This window comes from Danio rerio, chromosome 18 (assembly GCF_052040795.2).
Source record: "Danio rerio strain M-AB ecotype USA chromosome 18, GRCz13ab, whole genome shotgun sequence".
Taxonomy (NCBI): domain Eukaryota; kingdom Metazoa; phylum Chordata; class Actinopteri; order Cypriniformes; family Danionidae; genus Danio; species Danio rerio.
The window spans coordinates 11,002,407-11,023,821 of record NC_141038.1 but is presented as its reverse complement, the minus strand read 5'-3'; the positions used below and the strand labels follow the sequence as shown (position 1 = coordinate 11,023,821).

The window sequence follows — 21,415 nt, the reverse complement described above, 5'->3', positions numbered from 1 at the left end:
TAAGCAATATGCATTAATAAGATATGCATTTGAGTTTCTCAAGTAAATTAATCTTGTTTTAGGAATGTTTGGATATTTTTATTAGAAAAACAAGACTAAATACAGATTAAGATAAGTATTTTTGCAGTGTACTTGTTTTAATCTATGACATTGCACTGGTGGTAATGTTAACATTTGCATTAGGCTACTTCTTTTTTTGTTCCAGTTTTCATTTCAGATAGTCTAGCACTTTTTTCTTTCTTCAAAGACATTGGGAATTCCTGGAATAATTCATAACTCCAGCTAGGTCGAATGTGTCAGCACAAACCTAAAATAGATCAGCCAAGCAATTTCTTCTGTTTTGTTTACTGGATATTTTGCCCAACCTGCAGGTGCCTTGATTACAAAACTGTGTAAGCGAAGCATTTATATTCATGAGCCTGCACTACAGTGTGCCACAAATCATCATTTAACTCCTAATAGAGTGAGGAGAAAACTGACAACTGGATCTGTGTGCAGGAGTTTGGCTTGATGTGCTGTCCTTCTGCAAGGAAATGTCACCTTAAATCAACAGTGCATGTCACTTTAGACGATGCATTGACCATGGTGTGAAGGTATGGCCTATAGAATAAAAACAGAAGGATGTCCAGTATCCTTAACTGAAACAGCACCCTTGTTCTGTATTCAAACTATTATCTAGTTGAAGATTGCCTTGTATTTATGACATTTTGATGGGATAAAGTAAGAGCTATGAAATGCACACATATGTACTTGTGTATGTAGACATGTATGTGCCCGGTTGATATGATCAGGCTATGTCAGAGAGACCTTGAGAAAGTGCAGTGATAATGAACACCAGGATGGGTCTGAGGTGTACTACAGAGAAATGCCCATCACTCAAGACTATGGCACGCATGAAAGTAGGTTTATGCTTAATGATATTTTGAAGGTTGTTGAACAGCAGTTCTCACCTTTCACATTCCAGCTAGGACCTCCAGCTGTAGTGCAAACATTGCATTTCAGAGAATTCATTGCAAAATTATCCTTAAAACAGAGCTATGTTGTGCTAAAGAATATTACACTATAACATACACACTATTACATTTTCAGCACAGCTTTTTAACTTGTGCTATTAGAAATACATAATGCATGCAATTATCTCATTTTTTAATTTGCTAAAACCACTAGAGTCAATGTTTTACTAAAAACTCTCAGAAATAAAGGTACGCGAGCTGTCACTGGCATGGTACCTTTTCAAAAGGTACACATTTGTAACTAAAAGGTCCATGTTAATACCTCAAGGGTACATATTAGTACCTTAACTGTACAAAAGTGTTCCTCTTAAAATTTTTAGGTGCTAAAATATGCTTTTGAGGTACCAATATAGACCCTTTAAGTACAAATGTGTACCTTTTGAAAAGGTACCACCCCAGTGACAGCTTGCTTACCTTTATTTCTGAGAGTGTAATGCTTCAGCTAAGATAATACATGCAAGGCAGCATACAAGTAACAATCCTTCATAATAATCTTCACACAGGTGCTTAAACTTTACACAAGCAAGTATTTGTTTAGCAATATTAGTAGTACTGGTCTTAATTAAATGCTCCAGGTTCAAAACTAATGACAGCATCTTTGCAGTTGCAAGAACAAAATACTCCTCGAAGTAAAATCGATTTATTTGTGCTTGTTTCTACAGACAAGGACTAATAAAATAGCTTTTTTTTTTTTTTTTTTTTTTTAAAGCTGGAGCATTCCTTTGACTTTAATTTAAGTAAAGCATTTAGCAAAACATCTAGTTTAGCCAACCACATGCTCAGAAATAAAGGTATAGGAGCTGTCATTGGGGCAGTACCTTTTTTAAAAGATCCATATTTGTGCACAGAGTCCACAGTGGTAGCTCAAAGGTGCATACTAGTGCCCAAATGTATTTAAAAAGTACCTCTAAGGTACCATTATGGACCCTTCAGTTACAAATATGTACCTTTTGAAAAGGTAATGCCCCAGTGACAGCTCATGTACCTTTGAACTTTGCATTCTGCTTGTTTATACCAACTTAAATTAGACTTTCAAAATTGCTTGATGTTAAATTGACATCATCAATATCTAGAAGGGGGTTTTGTATTTCCCTCCAATACTGCTATCTTATCAGCATTAAACGTTTAAAGATTCAAACATGTTTTACACAAAAAGAGAGAAAATAATGAAGCATATTATTAATCAAAACATTTATATAATGATCTTACAAATCACCTATCACAAGTCAATATTTGTGAGATTTTAGATTGTAACATTTGATTAATCTTCAGTTATGAATCACAACATAAAGTAAGAAACCACACAAAGCAGCTTAAATGAAAATATATAAATTTTCATGTATCATGCAAGATGTTATGCCAATTCATGCAAAAAATAAAAGAAAAAAATGAAATAGTCAGAATTTATTAAGGATGGAAATTGGAAACACCAATGATAAGCATTAACATGGCATGAAGAAGAAAACTGCAAAACAAGTGAGTTAAAAGTAGTAGATAATAGAAAGTCCAATGAATACATGTTATAAACAGATCAACTTTCAGAAACATGCTAAATTGTGTCCTCAGTTTTATTAAAATATACTTGTATAATCTATATTCTGTTATCTTCCATTAAACAGCATAATCGTATTATTTTCTTATGTGTAATATGGCACATGACAAGATTATTAACAGTTCAATTCATTCACAAATAGACAAACAGTGTACTGCCTTTCTAGGATAATCATTCATTCTAAATTATGAAGTAAAATATAGGATATGGCAAAGCAGTTTCTTAATCAACTGTAGGATAGTATAGATAACAGAGGCACTGAGTGTACAGTGGATAAAGATAGCTGGAAGAATAGTTTTGAAGATCTCCAAAACTTTTTCCATTTATATGTATATGACTGAACAATAACGATAAAGGAATCGAGCCCCCATTTTGCATGTAGATAGCATGCAAATTCATTGAGAAACACGGGGCTTTTATACATAAAAACTGTTATGTTTACACATGGAGGTGAAATTTTAAATACAAGAGGATGACGTCATGCAAATGTGATAGCCTACAACGTGTAAACAATTCTGAAACAAAAGATGACTAAAGAAAAAATGCAACATTTGAATTTACACAGAAAGAATGCATTCAGGGCCATACAAAGATGCACATTAATAGAAGCTGGGACTAAATATAACAGATCTCATAACAAATTTACCTTCACTATCTGACATGGCCCCCTGAAGGTCATCCTTTATAAAGGCAATGTCCCGCTCATAGCCGCTTGTCCTAGACTCCTCTCTCATGTGCTGCTGGACTTCTGGAAGAGAATGACTGGAGCCAAATTGGTCCCTTAAGTCTGCCGATATGGGTGGAAGCGGGCCTGCAGATGCTCTGGCCATTCCCATGGGCTGACCCACAGGGCTCAATGGACTCTCTTCCTCAGAGTTTTGTGCAACAATGGGGATTCGACCTCTGCTCTGACTGATTGGCAGACTTGTTGGTTTAGCTCTAGAAACAAACTGGGAGTCCATGCCTTCACCCTCTGTTTTCAAGCGTAGTGAAGAGTTTGATAAGTCTCTTTTGATAGAAAGGTCCAGTCCATACACAGATGAAGGCCTAGAGGAAGGTCTTGATCGAGTGCCGCTGGGGTAGGTGCCATCTTCATGCAGGGAAGACCTTATGGTAGGCCCTAGATTTAGAGATTGGCCAAAGTTGAGGGACTGAGCCAGGTTAGCACCAAGAGCTGAACCCAGATATTTCTGTTGCTCTGCTAGATTCTTCCTGAGACCAAATGTGATCTCATCCTGCAGGAGCCGTGCCCTGGCAGACAGTCCACCAACTGATGAGGCAGAGGCCAAAAAGTTGCTGTAGTCTAGTTCAATGTCCCTGCTCTCCTGGATGGGTGAAAACTTTGTAATTTTAGGGTCAATGAGTGCTTTTTTATTCTTTAGCTGTTTCTGGTAAAGAACTGACGCAGGAAGTTGCTTGGCAGCTTGCTTCTCTAAAGTTAGTCTCCCGATGCTATATTTCTCAGCTTTGGGGAAATGTCTAAAACTAGTGTCAGAATGGAGGTAATGAGGCAGGCCTGTAAGCTGTTCAAGACTATCAGTGCCTCGTCTGAATTCCTGCTTGATTTGCTGTTTCAGCATCTTCAATTCATATGGCTCCTCCATGGAATCCTCATCTGCTTTTCCATATGAATGGAGCCGAGAAGCAGACTGGAGTGGACTGAGAAAGTCTGCCACATCTGCTGTTCGACGAATATCAGCAGTCCGGAGAAGTCGATCAGCTTTGCTTATATCCTTATCGGCGATACTGTAGCTTGACCCGAGACCCGTTGAGCTTTTTGTGAGTTCACCGATGTCATCAATCAAGACATAGTTCCTCGCATTGTGGTGATCAAGGTCTGCATAGAAGGACTCAGCTGATATGCTCGACATGGGACTGCTGGCCATGCTGGCTCTCTCTTCCAGGCCCATCCGCAGATCAAGGCTACTGTATTTGCCACCAAGATGGGAAACTCCATAGGCACTCTCTGTGGATGTAGGGACAATTAGGAGGGGCTGGTTGCGTACAACCTCATAGTTTGTTGTTATTTTTGGCTCTAAGTCAGACAAAGTAGTCTGACGGGGCTTTTGTTGCATCAGAAGGAGTGAGGAATGGTCATAGCCAGTCTGCTGGGACTGCTGATTAAGTGAGGGCACTGATGAGTAGATGGATTGGTAGGGGGACACCTGCTGATGGTAAAGAGACTGCTGCTGGTACAAAGTCTGCTGAGGGTACTGACTTGTTTGAGATGCATACTGATAATGGGAGTATGGGCTCGTAAGCTGTGCATACTGGGACTCAGACTCAGTTTGTGGAGGGATGAACTGGTTAAACTCTGACTGTGGGGCAGTCCGTGGCCTTTCTAGTCCATGACCATTGCCTCGTGCCTCTCTGATGTTGCTGACCTCACTATCTGACATGTAGTCTCGCTCCTCTGCCACTCCTTGTAAGTAGGCTCTCTCCCTCTTCTCTCTCTCTTTCAATAAAGCCTCTTTTCTTCGATTTATACCCATCTCCAGATATCTCAATTTAGCATCTATCTCTTTCTCCTCCTCATCAAGTTCTGCCTGTATCTTACGGAGTTTGGAGGACTCACGTTCAACTAAATCCAGCTCTTTGTCTATATCCTGAAGGATTTTGGCTCGTGCCATAGTTGTGTTCCTGCACATTCGTCTTCTGGTTGAAGAAGTGGTGTACCCAGAGAGGCCAATGATGTTATCTTCTTCCGGGGGTGGATGAGGTAGAGTGCGTTTTACTTTCTTATAAGAGCCAACTGGTGTGCCACTCTGAGAACCTTTGCTCTGTGAAAAATTATAAAGAATGATGAAACAGAAATAAGAAAAGAAACAAGCAAGTTATAGAAATGAAACATACATAATGGTAAATTGGCTATGAATATGATATAATAAAATAAAAAATGTTTTTTTTTTTTACATAACAAGAAAAGAATTAACTGGATTTAACTTACTGAGTAGGTTTCTGAGTACTGGTACATCATTCTGTCCTCAGTTGTTGGACTAAGTGACTTGGGGTCAGACAGAGATCGTTGTGAAGCCCGTAGTGATCTTGGACTACTGAGATGCCTTGATGAATCAGCTGTAAGCATCTTTTGTGAACTTTTCCCAGGGGACATTGGTGAGACTGGGGAGCATAGTACCTTTGGAGACTTGGTAACCATTGAAGTTCCAACATCATCAGCTGTTAGGTGTGTGCTAACAGTTATCCCAGTAGGAACTGGGCGTCTTTTATCTTTGTCTGATGTAATATCTGAATCACTTTCTGTTTGGCCCTCTCTCTGTAAATCTACCTTTGTGTCCACTTGAGCCCTAACAGGAGATCTTCTAATGGTTCCCGAATGCTCTGTCTGAACTGAAATCTCTGCTACAGTCTGAATCGCAATACTTGACACCTTAGAGCTTTTACCCTTCTCTCCATCAGCATATCTACTGGAACGAGACCTGCGCCTACTCCGAACAGGAACATCCCACTCATCCTGATCCTCATCATCAGTTTGAACACAGCTATCTACACTTCTCCTACTTCTTCTCTTTCTGCCAGATGGAATCTTCTCAACTTCGTCTTCATCATCCGTTTGAACACCACTCTCGATCAGTTTCTTACCACTTAACCCTAGATTTTGCTCTTGCTTTGCTGAATCAGACATGTTTGTGGACAACTGCATTTGCTCCTTTGTCTGTGCACTCACTGTTACAGGAATGTTTGAACTGTGCTGTACTGTTGTTGATTGCCAGTTTTGAACTAATGTGGAGTCATGGGTGGAAACCGCAGAAGACATTGAATTGTCATCCTTTACTGGCCAATACTGTCCATTATCTCCCCCAGAATATTTTGAGTCAAGTATAATGTTTGAGCCCATAGGTGGGGACATCCCCTCAATTGGGCCGAACCCATATGGGTATATCTTTTGTTCTTCCAACTGTTGCTGTAGTTGCTTCTGTAATCGATGGATCTGCTCTAACTGATGTTGCTGCTGTGCAAAGGTTTCTTGTTGAAGGATCAGTTGGGCTTTTCTTTCTTCTTCTTGCTGCATTAGAAGCTGCTGCTTCATGTTCTGTAGTTCCTCCAGCTCCTTCTGCACAATGAATTGCTCTTGTTCACGATAACGCTGTATCTCTTGTCTCTCCCATTCAAGCTCTTCAGCTAGACACAGCTGCTTTAGCTTCTCTAATTGTAAAAATTCATGTTCTGCCTTGTACTGCTGGCTCTTGCTGTCATCTAAATCAGGGAAATTTGGGGATACCAGTGTATCCAGTGAGGCTGCTATTGCCTCAAGTGTAGCATCTGAATAGAGCTCAGGGAAAGCTGTCAATGAGGGAAGTAGACTAGCTAACGCAGAGGGTAGGATATCCTTTGATATATCAGATTGTGAGAATATTGATTGGTCTGTGGCTGTGTGCACGAAGCCATATGGAGCAGGCTGATTTTCAAATGCTGACAATGGTTCTGTAGGATCAGTCAGACTATTGTGCGTTGTACTAAATATTGAACCTGGTTGGGTCGTAATGGCATACGTGGAGGGAACAGGTGCAGCCACAGATGAGTAAACAATGCCATTTGTTGATCTTAGCAAACTGTTAACTCCATATGATGTTCCTTGAGAATATGGAGTAGAGGTGATTCCAGTAAATGCCAAAGTACCTTTCTTTGAGTAGTCTAAGGCTTCTTCTGTTGTTAAGAAAACAAAAATAGCATCATCAGCATCTAACTAAACAATTCCTCTGTTTCATGCAACATTAAGTTATAAACTGTGGAGCTGAAGCCAAAGAGCATGCAAATTTCTTGTCAGTGTCATCAGATTAGCAGGATGCAAAGCCAAAACATTGAGGCACAACACGGAGGCAAATGCATGCATCTGTTCAAAAAACAAAGAAACAGAAAAAGACAAGAATGAAAATCAACACATTCAAAAAGTAAATCACAGAAAACACTCAGACAAAATCAATAAACATTAGCATAAAAATAAAATAATATAAAACATACACGTATATGTACACTGTCATACACACCCATTGACATTTTAGCTGATGTCAAATCCATGGCTCCCTCAGGTGCCCCATTCTGATAGGTGAATCCATTCTTCCTTTCATAACTAAGGAGCCCAGTCTCTTTGAAATTACTGTCCGATATCGATGTCTTCATGGTACTGAGATTTTCAATGACAGGCATTTCGGCATCATCAATTTCATAGCCAATTTGAGTGTCTGGTTGTGTTGTCACAGGAGGCTGTGTTCTGCAGCTCCCTGTGAACGGAAGCCTGTAAATAACATCACAGCAAACTGTTCGTCTACCAGATGTAAGATCAACTGGTGTACCGTCATCTTCCACAACATTTGTGACCACTCCAGAAGATGAGGACAAAGCAACCATGGTATTCAATGGCTTAGATGTGGTGAGATCTACAGGTCCAACCACTGATGGCTCTGTATGCATTGGTATACCAACAGTGCCATTTGTGAAGCTCACTGGGGCTACAGTAAGAGGCATTAGAGGAGGGGCGCTGATTGTGGCAGATCTGTTTGATAGGTTAACAGGAATCTCTGCACTAGCTGGAGGCTTAGGTTGAGAATTTACTGGTCTATATACAATCTGTGCAAGAGGCTCAAATGGATTGTATGTGGTAAGTGAAAGAGGCACTGAAGTAGCATTTCCAAGGTCCAGAGGCTTGTCAACTGTGCTATTGTTATTGTAGGCAATTGTAGCTGTGCAAGTGACTATTGTTATGCTATCATTTACAACAGACAGAGTTGGACTGGGGATTATTTCAGCACTAAGATTCACAATTTCCGGCTGTACAGCAGTAGCCTGTCGGCCACTTGATTCACTTGACAGAAAAGACCTACTTGAGTCTGGGGCTGTCAGATCCATTCCACTGTCAGTCATTGTAACATTGACTTTAAATGTGGTGAGATCTACGACATCGGTAGGGTAATGTATTCTTCCATTTTGTTTGGACTTTTGATGGACTTCTGGTTGAATTGTGACTGTAGCACTCACAGGTTCAGGAATAGGGTCTACAGGAATCCTCTCCTGGACAACTGACACAGTTGTTGTTCTTTGCACTTCAGTCGTGACAACTTGGGTTACAAGCTTAGGCAAGGTGTCAGGATGCTGCTCAGTTGTTGAAATTGCAGAGTAGACTTGACTCATGCTTGAAATAAACTTATCCTGTCCACATATTTCTTGACTCTCAATAGATTTTGTAAATTGGGTAAATGTGACTGGTACTGGTGGCACTGCTGTTGCAGAAGTCATTGACGGAATTTCAGTTTTTTCCTCATAAATTGTTTGCTGTGTTATTGGAACTGGCGTTGGACCCAGATCAGTTAATATCTCTTCTGGGGCTGAGACTATTAGTACTTCTTCCATATCCAAACCAGGAATATCTTCATTTTGAGCTTGGATTGGAATCTGGGTTATTGTTATTGGTACTGAATATGCTGTTTGCACTTGTTGCATCTCAAGTTCTTTTCGAACATCACTCACTGTATTTTGAGGAACAGACACTGCTGGCGCCCCAGACATGGGGGTTAAGGTTATTGGTAGTTCCTCTAATGGTTTTGATGTATACAAGGTTGAAGCTGAAGCCATGGGAGGAGGACAAACCATAGAAGGTGTGGTATGTACCATTGCATGATATACTGTCGGTTCTACAGAAGTAGGTGGTAGTGGTGGTGCTGCAACAGGTGCTGCTGAAATTAAAGCAGGAGGTGCCATTTCGACTGGTGCTGAATAATGTGGTGTAACAAACTCAGATGGGGAATGTGTTACATTTCCCATACTGATATGAGGAATAAAACTCATAGTCTGTGCTAATTCTGAGGATGTCACTAAACGAGGAGCTTCAACCAGCATTGGATCAGAAGTTACTGGCAGCTCTGGAACTGTTACACACGGTGGTGCAATGCTTTGTGTTAAATTCATCTCTGGCAATGCATAATAAGTCTCCATTGTAGTTGAAGCAAAGTCAGGTGCCATTCCCCCAAAAGGTGCTGCTGTTTTTAAAGCTGGGGGAGGTTTTGGTGGGGCTGCTACAACTTGTGCTGAAATTAATGACACAGGTGCATCTATTGCAGCTGGAATAAACACTATTGGAGCATCACATGTTACCTGCTGCCTGGAAGTTGGTAGTGAGGATCTTCTTATAGGTGCTTGAGTTGTAATGGTTTCTACAGGTGATCCTGGTTCTGATGGTAATGTTATAACAACGTATGTTTCAAGAGTTCTAGCAAATCTTGGTGACAAAGGTGATTTTGGTGATGAAGCACTGTGCTTGGTCTCTATTGGGGCTGTCAAACTTAATGTTAATGCATTTGGAGGTTCTCTTGTTCTTGGCAAAGTTGCAGCACGAACTGCTTGGACAACTACTGGTTCGGGACTAACTGGTGGTTTTATGCTCTCACGTGATCTGTGGCTAAATACCAATCCTGGGGGAATACAGACAGGTTTGGGGGGAACAGGGGGTGGTGATTTGTGTGTTGGTGTCACTGCTGCTTTTACAGTCACACTAGCCACAGTTGCTGGGGGGTTAGGTTGAGATGAAGTAACTGATGAGGTAGTTTGAAAAGCCATTTGCTGGTCAAAATCAGACCTGGGTACTGTGCTATATGGTAATTCTGGGGGTGTAGCAAGGGGAGGTGGTGGAAATGAAATTACTGGTTTATCCGTTCTTTCCTGAGAAATGTAAGGTTTTGCAGATGCCACACAAGGAGAAACAAAACTCGATACTGTGGCTGCATAAGTAATGGGAGAAACACTAACAATAACAGGTTGGACTTTCTCATCGTTAACAGTTTTTTCTAGATTTGGCAATCTGAAACTAATCTGGCTTTGTGGTTTCTGTTCAATTGGAGGAATTGCATTATCTGGAATTATTTTCTGCGGTATTTGTGTCATTGTTGGCTGAGAATCAGCCAGCATTGATTTAACGGGATGGGAAAGTGAATTTTCAAAAGCAACAGTTGTAGTAATAGTAGGAGAAACAACAGAGACTGTCTTTGCAGCAATACACTCCATGTGACTCACTGGGGGTGAAATAGGAGTGGCTTGATGTAATGGTGGTGCAATATCTGATCTGGTTTCCACTAGTCTCTGAATGGGAATTTGAATTGAAACACTGGCTGGTGGCTGAACATCTCTAATCAAAGCAGGTAACGTGGTATGAGCAGATGGTGGTGTGGCCACTTGTACAACAGCTGAGCTTGTTGGGTCTGTAGAGACGATGCTAGCTGGAACTGAGGATGGTACCATTGTTGGAACAGAAGTTGATGCTTGTTCCACTGACTGAGATGTAGACGTGACCTGGCATAGGAGTGTGTCTGGCATAGTAGCAACAATGGCGATAGCTGTAGGTACTTGATTCTTTAATGTAGTAGATGGCAGAGTAGGTGCTGAAACTGGAGTTTGTTCTACAACTGGGTGCTTCAATGAAGAGGAAATATGATCTGGCATTTGAACAACAATTGAAGTCTCTATTAAAGGTTTTTCTTGAGATTGAACAATAGGTGTAAGAGCTGGTGTAGTTGACATTTTCACATGGTCAACTTTTTCAGCAGTCATGGGTGCAACAGTTGGTTTGTCTGTAATTGCTGATTTTGTAACTGATGTTGGTTCATGTATTGCACCAGCTAAAGGTTTCTGAGTTGAATCCACTGTATTGGTCGAAACCCACTCAGGAGAAGGGACTGCTTGCTGTATGGTTTTTGTTATTGTTGGTTTTGGAGCCAGGGTTGGTTTGGGACCTTGAGTTGGTTTTGAAGCAAGAACTTCAGGAGGAGCAGGAGTGCTAGCATCTTCCGAGACATGATGTGAAGCTAAAATGGCAGGTGAAGAGGATACAATAGTCTGTGCGGAAGCTGCAATTGATGGGTGTACTGTGGTTTGCTCATCCATCAGGTCTGGCATGTGAATTACAACTGGGACAGAAACATCAGCGACACTGGGGCTAGCTGGTGTAGTTAATTCAGATGTCTGGTCAGACATTGGAGAGGACGATGGAGCTGTTGCTAGTTCTAGATTTGAATCTGGAGATGAAATTGCTGGGGATGTTGGTGGAGACAGTGGAGATAGCGTTGTTGTTTCCACAACATATTTTGATGAAGGAACTTCACAGACAACAGAAATGGGATCATTCTCAAATAACTCTCCTGGGGCTTGTGGTTCTTCTTCACTTAGAGAGACATCAGTTGGCTCAGGTGATATTTGTTCTTGTCTGGCAATGTCCTCCTCTTCGATTTCATCTTCACCTGAGGAACACTGGGTGATCTTTAAATCAGGAATAGGATATAATGTTTTATTTACAAACGCATCCTGAGTAGACGTTGACTCTGTAATATAGGGCTCCAAAATACATTCAATTGGTTCAGCCAGGTTGTCTTCTTCTCCACTTGAAGGAATGAGTATAACCTCTGGGGAATCATATGATGACTCAGATACAGTCAAAGGGGAGGCAGGAGACAAAGGAGTTGATGGTGTCGGACTTGTTCCTGGTGTTAAAACATCTTTCTGTGCCTTCAGCAACTCTTCATATGCATCCTCTGTTTGCAACAGTGTCTTTGAATTTTTATCTGCAGCAAGTGCATCGTTTCCAGAAATAGTCACAAAACAAGTGTCACTGTCATCAAGTGGCAATGATGTGTCAATCTTTGTTGTGTATGTTTGCTGAGCCTCTTCTTCTTTTAGCACAATCTTGCTCCTTTTACGCATCATCTCCTCGTAAGCCTCATCTGGTGTCATAAGTATTCTCACAGACTCCCGGTCCTGCCCATGGGTGAAATTACCAAAAGCTGCTGCAGCCTGGTCTTGTTCATCAACCAAAGTTTCATAAGCATAGTCTTCTATTAACATGCCCCCATATAATGGTTCAATATCAGGTGGTGTAAATTTCTCTGATGTTTTGTATTCTTGTGCTTTCAGCATCATTTCCTCATATACCTCTTCAGCATTCTTTAATGGCTTCCCTGCAGCCTCTTGCGTTTCAGATGATAATGTTCTGTATTCTGCACTTTCTGCATCAGATTCAACACTGGGCGAAAAGTCAGAGAAGGAAGAGGACTTCCGTTCCTCTGTTCCTGCAACCTGACGTAATTTATCAGTTTTCGTCAAATGATCGCGCCTCCTTTGCATGACCAATTCATCTTTTTCAGTCTTCATTTTTCTTGAGGCCTTTCTTAATGGCTGTTGATCATCTCTTTCTTCTTCTAGCTCCATTGGTTGATCACCTTTCTCATGTAACCCATCCTCCTCAGATGAGTCTTCTATAGTGGCAAGGGCTTGGCCGTGCGGTCTGTGTTTTGCCTTTCTTTGCTGTTTACTCTCTGCTCTTGCCTTTTTATGACTTGGGCTACTATCACTATCTTCATCAATGGAGGACACAGAAGTAGGCGAAGCCGTTCCTGGTGTGATGCTGGACACCTGAACACTGGAAGACCCATCACCTTTTGATGAGTCTTCAACAAGACTCTCATACTCCTCAGTGGTTTGTCTAACAGGGCTTTTTTGTGTAACGGCAGCTGCTATGGTGTCAGTGACTGTGATCTTATTGTCAACCGAGACATCTATTTCCACACTTGATACTTCTAATGCTTCTGAGACAGGAATGACTTGGACAACTTGGTCATCTTGATCATGAGAAGACAGGTACTCCTCAGGTTCTACCGTAAGTTTCTTTAGGGCACGTTTAGGCTTCATGGAATCGACTTCTTTGGTTTCTTGCGATGCGTCTAGTTGTTCTTTGACAATGTTTTCCTCATCAGAGGGTAAGTTCTCATCTTCACCCATGCTCATGAGTTGTCTACGGATGAACTCCTCATCATCTCCAGAATTTGAACTGTCTATTTTGTAGTCCTCACTACTTGAGGATGGAGGCCTCACTCTTCTTCTTTGTATCTGAGGAGAGGGTTCACTCTCACTGCTGTCCTCATGGTATTGTTTTACATTATCTTGTGCTCTGACAGGCAACAGTTTTGCAGCAGTTTCTTTCATTGCCATTTCACTGACCCGCTGTATCTCTTTAAGCTCCTCTTCAGCCGAGCTATATGATTCTACTGAAACTGGTAAGATGTCCTTTCTTTGTTGCTCTTTAGTATCTGCTTTCAAGGTATCTACTTTAGAAATTTCTGTAAGACTGGTATCTATCTGTATCACAACATTGTCCAGTTGTCCTTCTGTTGTAGGATGAGTGTATGTATCTTCTTTGACCTGCAAAAACGAAGACCGAATGCAATTAATTCTGTAATGACAAAAATTTGCAGTATAGCTTTTATCATAAAACATATCGTCACCTTTTCATGTCAAACATTTATTTTTAGTATATCATACAACACTTGAATAAAACAGTGCAAAAACAACTGCTTCTTGCACTGCTAAATAATGAATACAAAATACTATACCTTTACTACATCTGCCTCAACAGTGGCTGCTGGAATCATAGAGATTGGTCCTCTCTCAACTTTTATCTCATCTGGGATTTTGTCTCTGCCTGTTTCTGTCAAAGTGACCTCAGCAGCGGTAACAACAGCTTTCTGAGACTCTGCAGCTGGTATTGGTGCCACCACAGCTGTCATCTCAGTCTGTGGCAAATATGTGGTAGGAACAACAGACAGAGATGCAGGGACTGCTGGAGTGGTCACCGCTGCCTTTTCAACAGTAGTCTTCTCTTCCTTTGCCTGCTTTTCAGTTGAAGGTTTTAGCTCAGGTTGTGGAGCAGCTACCTGTGTTGGTGCAGGAGTCTCAGGAAGCTGTGTTTTGGATGTGACTGTAGGTTTGTCTTTGGCAGATACTGGACCAGCTATTGGTATTTTCCCCATGTCTCCCAGCTGCCCAGTTATAGCTCTCTGTGTCTGGCAATTCAAACACAACCACTCAGCCTGCAAAAAAAAAGAAAAAAAAGACATACAAAGATATTGAAATGTTTTTTAAAATGTATTTGTAAATATAAGTAATATTTAAACAAATGCTAAAATGTATTTAAGAAACAGGCATTTAAGGGTGCTTTCACATCTGTGGTTCTGTTCATTTGGTCCAGAACAAGGGCAACAAATGATACATATAGCATTTTTCTGCCCTTTGGGTCCTTTTCACACCACACTGATTGCTTTGGTCCGAACCAGTTGAAAAGAACCAAAATGCAGTCATCTGACAAAATCCACATCACTCATTGGCCAGATGTTATTGAACATATTTCCACACTGCTTTTCGATTGGTCAGAATCAATATGCGGGAAAATGCCAATGGAACTCCCACAAGTAAACAAACCGGCAGACACAAAATGTTCCTTTTTACAATGGAGAGATGACTGCACTGACTGATTGTATCCCTGGTCATAGTAAACTACATAGTTTGTAGACAAACTATAGCTTTAGACAAACTATACATTTCGAGAATGAAGCGTGGCTGCGGCTGGAAAACAAAGTTTTAATGAATTACAAACAGCAAAGGCATATCCCTAGTCACTTCAGGAGAAGGTGTGAATTAATTTAGCTAAACCGCGACATGGTCATCTTCTGGAAATATTACCAATGACCCATCAGGTAATGACCCTCTCTCCCTCCCGCTCTCTCTCATTTAAAATTGTTGGTAAAATACTGTCAACAAATATTTTTCCTCCACATTCCAAAATGCACAGCGCATCAGCCTACAGCAGCTGGGTTAGTCCAAAAAGCTGCAGTACTTTTTGCAGTTGGGTATGTTTTAGTTCGGATCATGTTCTTACCAGAAACGAACCACTCCAGGGTTCGATTGAAAGCGTACTGACACCACCTCTTTAAGGAGGTCTCCATAGGCTTTTTTGGTGCACTTTTGGTGTGCACTCGAGTACGATTGCTGCATTCACACCTGCCCAAATGAACCGCACCAAGAGGCAAAACAAACTCTAGTGCGATTCAACTAAACTAAATAAGGCAGGTGTTAAAGCCTCTCTACAGTGTCTATTCTGTCTTTCAGAATATTCATATGGCATACTCCTACTGTTCAAATGAAATATGCAACCAAAAAGCAATATCTCATATAACTCACTGAATAATAAAATTTTAATACATGATCAAATAATGCATAATTTTTGTCTCGATTTTTACAAAGATTTGTGACTTTTCATTATGTTTACATATACTAGCAGCAGTGACTGACCAACTGTCTCTGATCTTGAAATGTACAGTTTTATGTGTGCATGATCTATTAGAAAGAAGTGCAAGAGCAAAGGGGTAAATAAACACTAAGAAGAAGCAACAGAATAAGTCAAAAGCAGACACGCAAACACACACAAACACATTAGGATAAATTCCCACGCCCAGTGATGCAAACAAACCACAATTCAAAGGCACATGATCTGACTTGAGTACTGTTCTTCTATGATGTAACATGCCCTCTGTCTCTTTTATCATGCTCACAGGCTTATTTCTGATTATAGAAAAAATAGAACAGAGAAAATGCAAGTATTCAAGTCATTTAAAATGGCTAGGGGTATGCAAATGCATTCCAAAGAGGAAACCAAAATGTGAACCCTAAAGCTGAATCTAGACTGAAGCCATAATTCCTTCAAAACATATAAATATTCTGTTCGGAAGTGAATCAATTCAGCTTAAACCGTTTGTAACAGTTTTTCCTCCATCTTTTTAGTTCCATTTTATGTATGTTTCTGGGTCTTTTTTAAACATTGTATACCAGGGAAAAAATGAGGCACAGCCAGAGAGGCATGTAATTACAGGCAAAAAGAACAAGTCAGGTAGATCAAGACAGCCTTCCCTTCCACTTCAGAACACCCGCATTACAATAAAATACCAGACTAAAAAGAAAAAGGGTTTGACTGGGTCATTACTAAATGTCACCATGGAAACAAGATAAGATTTATGTTCCCCAGAGCTCAGTTTATTCTGAGTCTTTGTAACAAATTCTAGTAAGCTGGCCTCTCAGATAGTATTTTAAAGCACCTTAGGCATGCCTTCAGAAAGTGAAGGGTGATCAGAAAGCGTTCCATTTATTCCTTAAACATTGACTTCCTAACAGTCGACCACATATACGGTACTAAATAGATAATAAAACAAAAATGACCAAATATAAAACCTTGATTGTCAAAGCCGTTTAGTTGTATTTCTTAAATATAATTTTTTTTGTTGTATTTCTTAAATATAATAATTATTTAACATATATATATATATATATATATATATATATATATATATATATATATATATATATATATAAATTAAAAAGGTTGCTGGTTCGAGCCTCGGCTGGGTCAGTTGGCGTTTCTGTGAGGAGTTCGCAAGTTCTCCCTGCGTTCACGTGGGTTTCCTCCGGTACAGGTGAATTAGGTAGGCTAAATTGTCCGTAGTGTACACTCTCAGAAATAAAGGTACGTGAGCTGTAACTGGGGTGGTACCTTCGCAAAAGGTACAAATTTGTACCTTAAAGGTCCATATTAACACCTTAAGGGTAAATATTAGTACCTAAAAAGTAAAAAAAGTACTAAAAAGTGTTCCTCTTAAATTTTTTAGCTACTAATATATATTTTTGGGGTACCAATATGGACACTATAAGTACAAATGTGTACCTTTTGAAAAGGAACCACCCCAGTGACAGCTCACGTACCTTTATTTCTGAGATTGTATGAGTGTGAATGAGTGTGTATGGATGTTTCACAGAGATGGGTTGCAGCTGAAAGAGCATCCACTGTGTAAAAAAAAACTAAATGTGCTGGACAAGTTGGTGGTTCATTCAGCTGTGGTGACCACAGATTAATAAAGGGACTTTGCCGGAAAAAAAAAAAAGGAATGAATGAATGAATGAAATTTATTTTTGCAAATTTAACACAATCAAATTTAGAAGCGAACGCAGAGGGAAAAGCTCACTGAAACAAGATTTTTTTTATTCTTTTAAAAATTATTCTTGATTATAGATCAATTTACTTTTACTAGATTTTCTCTTTCAGGAAAACTACACAAGCATCAAAATTGTATCACATGAGTTTCACATGTTAAAATGAATTGTAACACACATGAAAAGCAAATGATTTGGCAACTGTGACATGTTAAGAAGCAGTCCAAGAAAACTAATCTTTTTTTATTTGTACAATATGTGACAAGAAAATAAAATGAATGAAGAAATGTGTAAACTAAAACATGATTTGATCAGTGTTATAATTGAGTAGTTCACTCAGTAATTCTGTGTATATACTTTTATTCTATTAAATTCTAATCTACATTAAGAGTATTACAAGCTAGACAGAGCACTACACATGGTCTGACATAGTAGATCCTAGCTAATGTTTACATCAGAAATATGTTGTTTTTCTGCATATATATATATATATATAACTTTGGGGAGCATATCTGTATAAGAATACTAAAAGTACAAGCATGTATAAATACAATAGAGCAAAGACATGATTCTATAGTTTCTGGAGAGTCTAACTGTATTCAGGTACAGAAATTTACCAATTAAATGTAAAACAACAGTGCACAGTCTTCAGCTTTTAAATTATTAAATCCAATTAATCTTTGCTTAAAGCTATAAACATTATTGTGGCGAGTGAGGCAGGGCAGAGAGCCATAAGTGCATGCGAGGCGGGTGGCGTGAGTGAGATAATCAGGGACACCTAAACACGTCAGGCGTCACCTGCCTTAAATCTCATGGAGGAGCCCTGGAAGCTAAAAGGAGGAGAGATGCCAGGGCTGGGCGAGAGAGTAATGGGCCCGGACATATTGTTTTTTTTCTTGCTTTCAGTCTGTTTGTTTTATATTTTCATAAAATGTCCCTGCCAAATAAACAAATACAAATAAATAAAAAAATGTATATTTTATTTTTATTTATAAAAATATAAAAAAATTTGCCGGTTCTCCACAATCTAACTTCATTACAATTATAACTTCTTGTGCCTGAATACTATAAATTCACTTGAAATGTGTACATAGTCACAGGTCAGTCATTTATTAATTTTCCTTCGGTTTATTCTCTGTTTCAGAGGTTGCCACAGAGGAATAAACCACCAACTATTCCAGCATGTTTTACACAGTGGATGCCCTTCCAGCTGCAACCCAGTACTGAGAAACACCCATACACACTCATAAACACACAAACTCATACACTAAGGCCAATTTAGTTCATCCAACTCCCCTATAGCACATGTCTTTGGACTGTGGGGGAAACCGGAGCACCCGGAGTAAACCCACACGAACACAGGGAGAACATGAAAACTCCACACATAAATGCCAACTGGTCCAGATGAGACTCGAACCAACGATCTTCTTGCACTTAGGCGACAGTGCTAACCACTGAGCCACCATGCCACCTTAGAAATACAAAAACAATAAACTCGTTTATCACTGTATGGTTAAGCTTTGTGGTAACTCATGTGCTCAAATGAATTATAATTATGACTTGACATTACACATCCTGCGATGTGACTATTGCGGATGCACACATCATGATGACGATTTATTGTGCAGCCCTGATCAGCAACATCAGTAACAGTTTGGAAAAGATTTGTAGAATAATTTTTAGTAACATGGTTGCATTGGTGAGGCAAATGCCTAGAGCAGATTATTTATTGAAGAAAAGCCCTTGAGGGCAACGCTCAGCAAGAAAGGCATTATGAGAAATAAAGTGTTTATAATAAGGTTTAACATCCAGTACTTAAGAAATCTAGAAAATAATACAATAAATATGAACATGATATACCAGATAACTGCTAGCCTACTACAAACTAGATGAACAGCTTCCCCATTATTCTGCAAGAATAACGAATTGACAGATACATCCATATATAGCATAGCCAGAAATGCCCAGGGTTGCAAAAAAAAAAAAGAGAGAGAACAAGCTTATTTGAACACTGGCTGTGGCTTTAGTAAAGAGTGCAATCATCACTTCTAATTGGAAATTTGACTGGCTTATACATATGCAAATCAGGAGCGCAGGACCATCAGAGCAGGGAGACCAATCAGAAGATTAATTAACAATAAAAGGAACCAATCATCTTTTCCAGTATGCATGACTATGTGAAAGAATGTCCTCATCACTGCTGCTTGTCAGTGCAGCTTGCAGGATTTAGAGCACTGATAGAGATGCATAAATACCACAGCAAAAACAAAAAGGCTGAATTGTGGCTGCTACAAACAGAAATAAATGCAAAAAGAGCTTAATCAAGATTCTAAATAGGGACGCACAAAAGTACATCTTTTTAAAATCGATTAGCCTGTGTTTTGCTCAAACATGACTAAATCAGTCTTCCGAAACGCTTGAATAATTAGGCTGGTTTAGGATTCACATAACCATAATCAGGTGAGTTTGTTATGTGGTGTACATGATTTTGGCACAGGAGAGAGAGAATTGATTTTTAACTTGTATTGACAGAATATGGTAATTTCAAGCCACAGTGTTTCTTTTAAAACATGTCTTGCCAGTGTTCTTTAGATAAAGGTGCATACATTTGGGCATTTATACAATTTATCCTTTGCATTCTCTAAATGCTTCCTTTACTTTTATTTTCAGTTTTTAATCAGGTAAAGACAAATGGCAAGAGCAGAAGTATGCTTTTAAGATCAATCTACAGCAGTGTTCATTTCATTGAAATATTTTCCTCCCCATTTTTGTGACGAACAAGTTTCTACCGATGAAAACTAAACGAAAACGAAACCAAAATTATTTGGATGTGCCAAAACTTTCTTCAGTTAAACAAAGAGAAAACTAAAGTCATTGCGTTTAGGAACAGAGATGAAATTCTCAAGGTGAATGCGTTCCTTGGCTTTAGGGGTCAAACATCAAAAAATAAGGTCAAGATTCTTGGTGTGATTCTGAAGTTAGATCTGAGTTTCAATAACCATGTCAAAGCAGTAACTAAATCCGCATACTATCATCTCAAAAACATTGCAAGAATTAGATGCTTTGTTTCCAGTTAGGACTTAGAGAAACTTGTTCATGCTTTTATCACCAGCAGAGTGGATTACTGTGACGGACTCCTCACTGGCCTTCTCAAAAAGACAGTCAGACAGTTGCAGCTCATCCAGAACGCTCCAGCCAGGATTCTGACCAGAACCAGAACATCAGAGCACATCACACCTGTCCTCCGGTCTTTACACTGACTCCCAGTTACATTCAGAATAGATTCTAAAGTATTATAATTTGTCTATAAATCACTAAATGGCCTAGGACCTCAATACATTACAGATATGCTCACTGAATACAAACCTAATAGATCACTCAGATCTTTAGGATCATATAAACTAGAAATTCCAAGGGTTCAGTCAAAGCAGGGTGAATCGGCATGCAGCTACTGCGCCCCCTGCTGCTGGAATCAGCTTCCAGAAATGATCAGATGTGCTCCAACATTAGGTACATTCAAATCCAGACTTAAAACACATCTGTTTAGCTGTGCCTTTACCGAATGAGGACTGTGCTACGTCGGACAGATCGCACTATTATGCTTTTCTCTTCTTTTTCATTCTTTTATAACCTGTTTTAACACATTTTATTCTGTTTTTACACTATTTGTCTTTATTTTTTTCTTTTATACTATTTTATTCCTGTTAATATAAAACACTTTGAATTGCACTGTGTATGAAATGAGCTATATTAATAAACTTGCCTTAATGATGATGACAACTATAATAAAAATATACTGACATTTTCGTTGAGATGAGAATGTGATTGAGGGATGTATTTTGGTAAATATCCAATCCGAATTAATCTTGGTGTGTGATGCATGTAGCACACTCACACATTTGAAAAGTAACTAATCCACAGTAGACGTGGACGTGATTAAATTATCAGCCATAGAGGTCTGTTTAAACTAAAATGAAATGGCAACAGCTAAGAGAATAAAACTGTAAACCATATAGGGAGGAAATAGCTGATAAAAACA

General features: G+C 39.5%; 1 protein-coding gene across 6 annotated transcripts in view; it reads right to left on the bottom strand.

Annotated features, from left to right (window-relative positions):
• Positions 1-21,415, bottom strand: part of pclob (piccolo presynaptic cytomatrix protein b) — a 120,980-nt gene that overhangs the window by 39,922 nt on the left and 59,643 nt on the right. For 3 of the 6 annotated variants that reach the window (XM_087292979.1, XM_087292982.1, XM_087292980.1), the window contains exons 19-23: positions 13,953-14,429; positions 7,572-13,761; positions 5,513-7,230; positions 3,212-5,345; positions 951-977 (exon numbers count right to left, since the gene is read on the bottom strand). In XM_087292979.1, coding sequence (XP_087149105.1) covers positions 951-977; positions 3,212-5,345; positions 5,513-7,230; positions 7,572-13,761; positions 13,953-14,429 — 10,546 coding nt within the window. Of the gene's footprint in view, positions 1-950; positions 978-2,402; positions 5,346-5,512; positions 7,418-7,571; positions 13,762-13,952; positions 14,430-21,415 lie in introns of those variants that run through there. The other 3 variants (XM_087292981.1, XM_087292983.1, XR_015514739.1) reach the window with 2 other exon arrangements.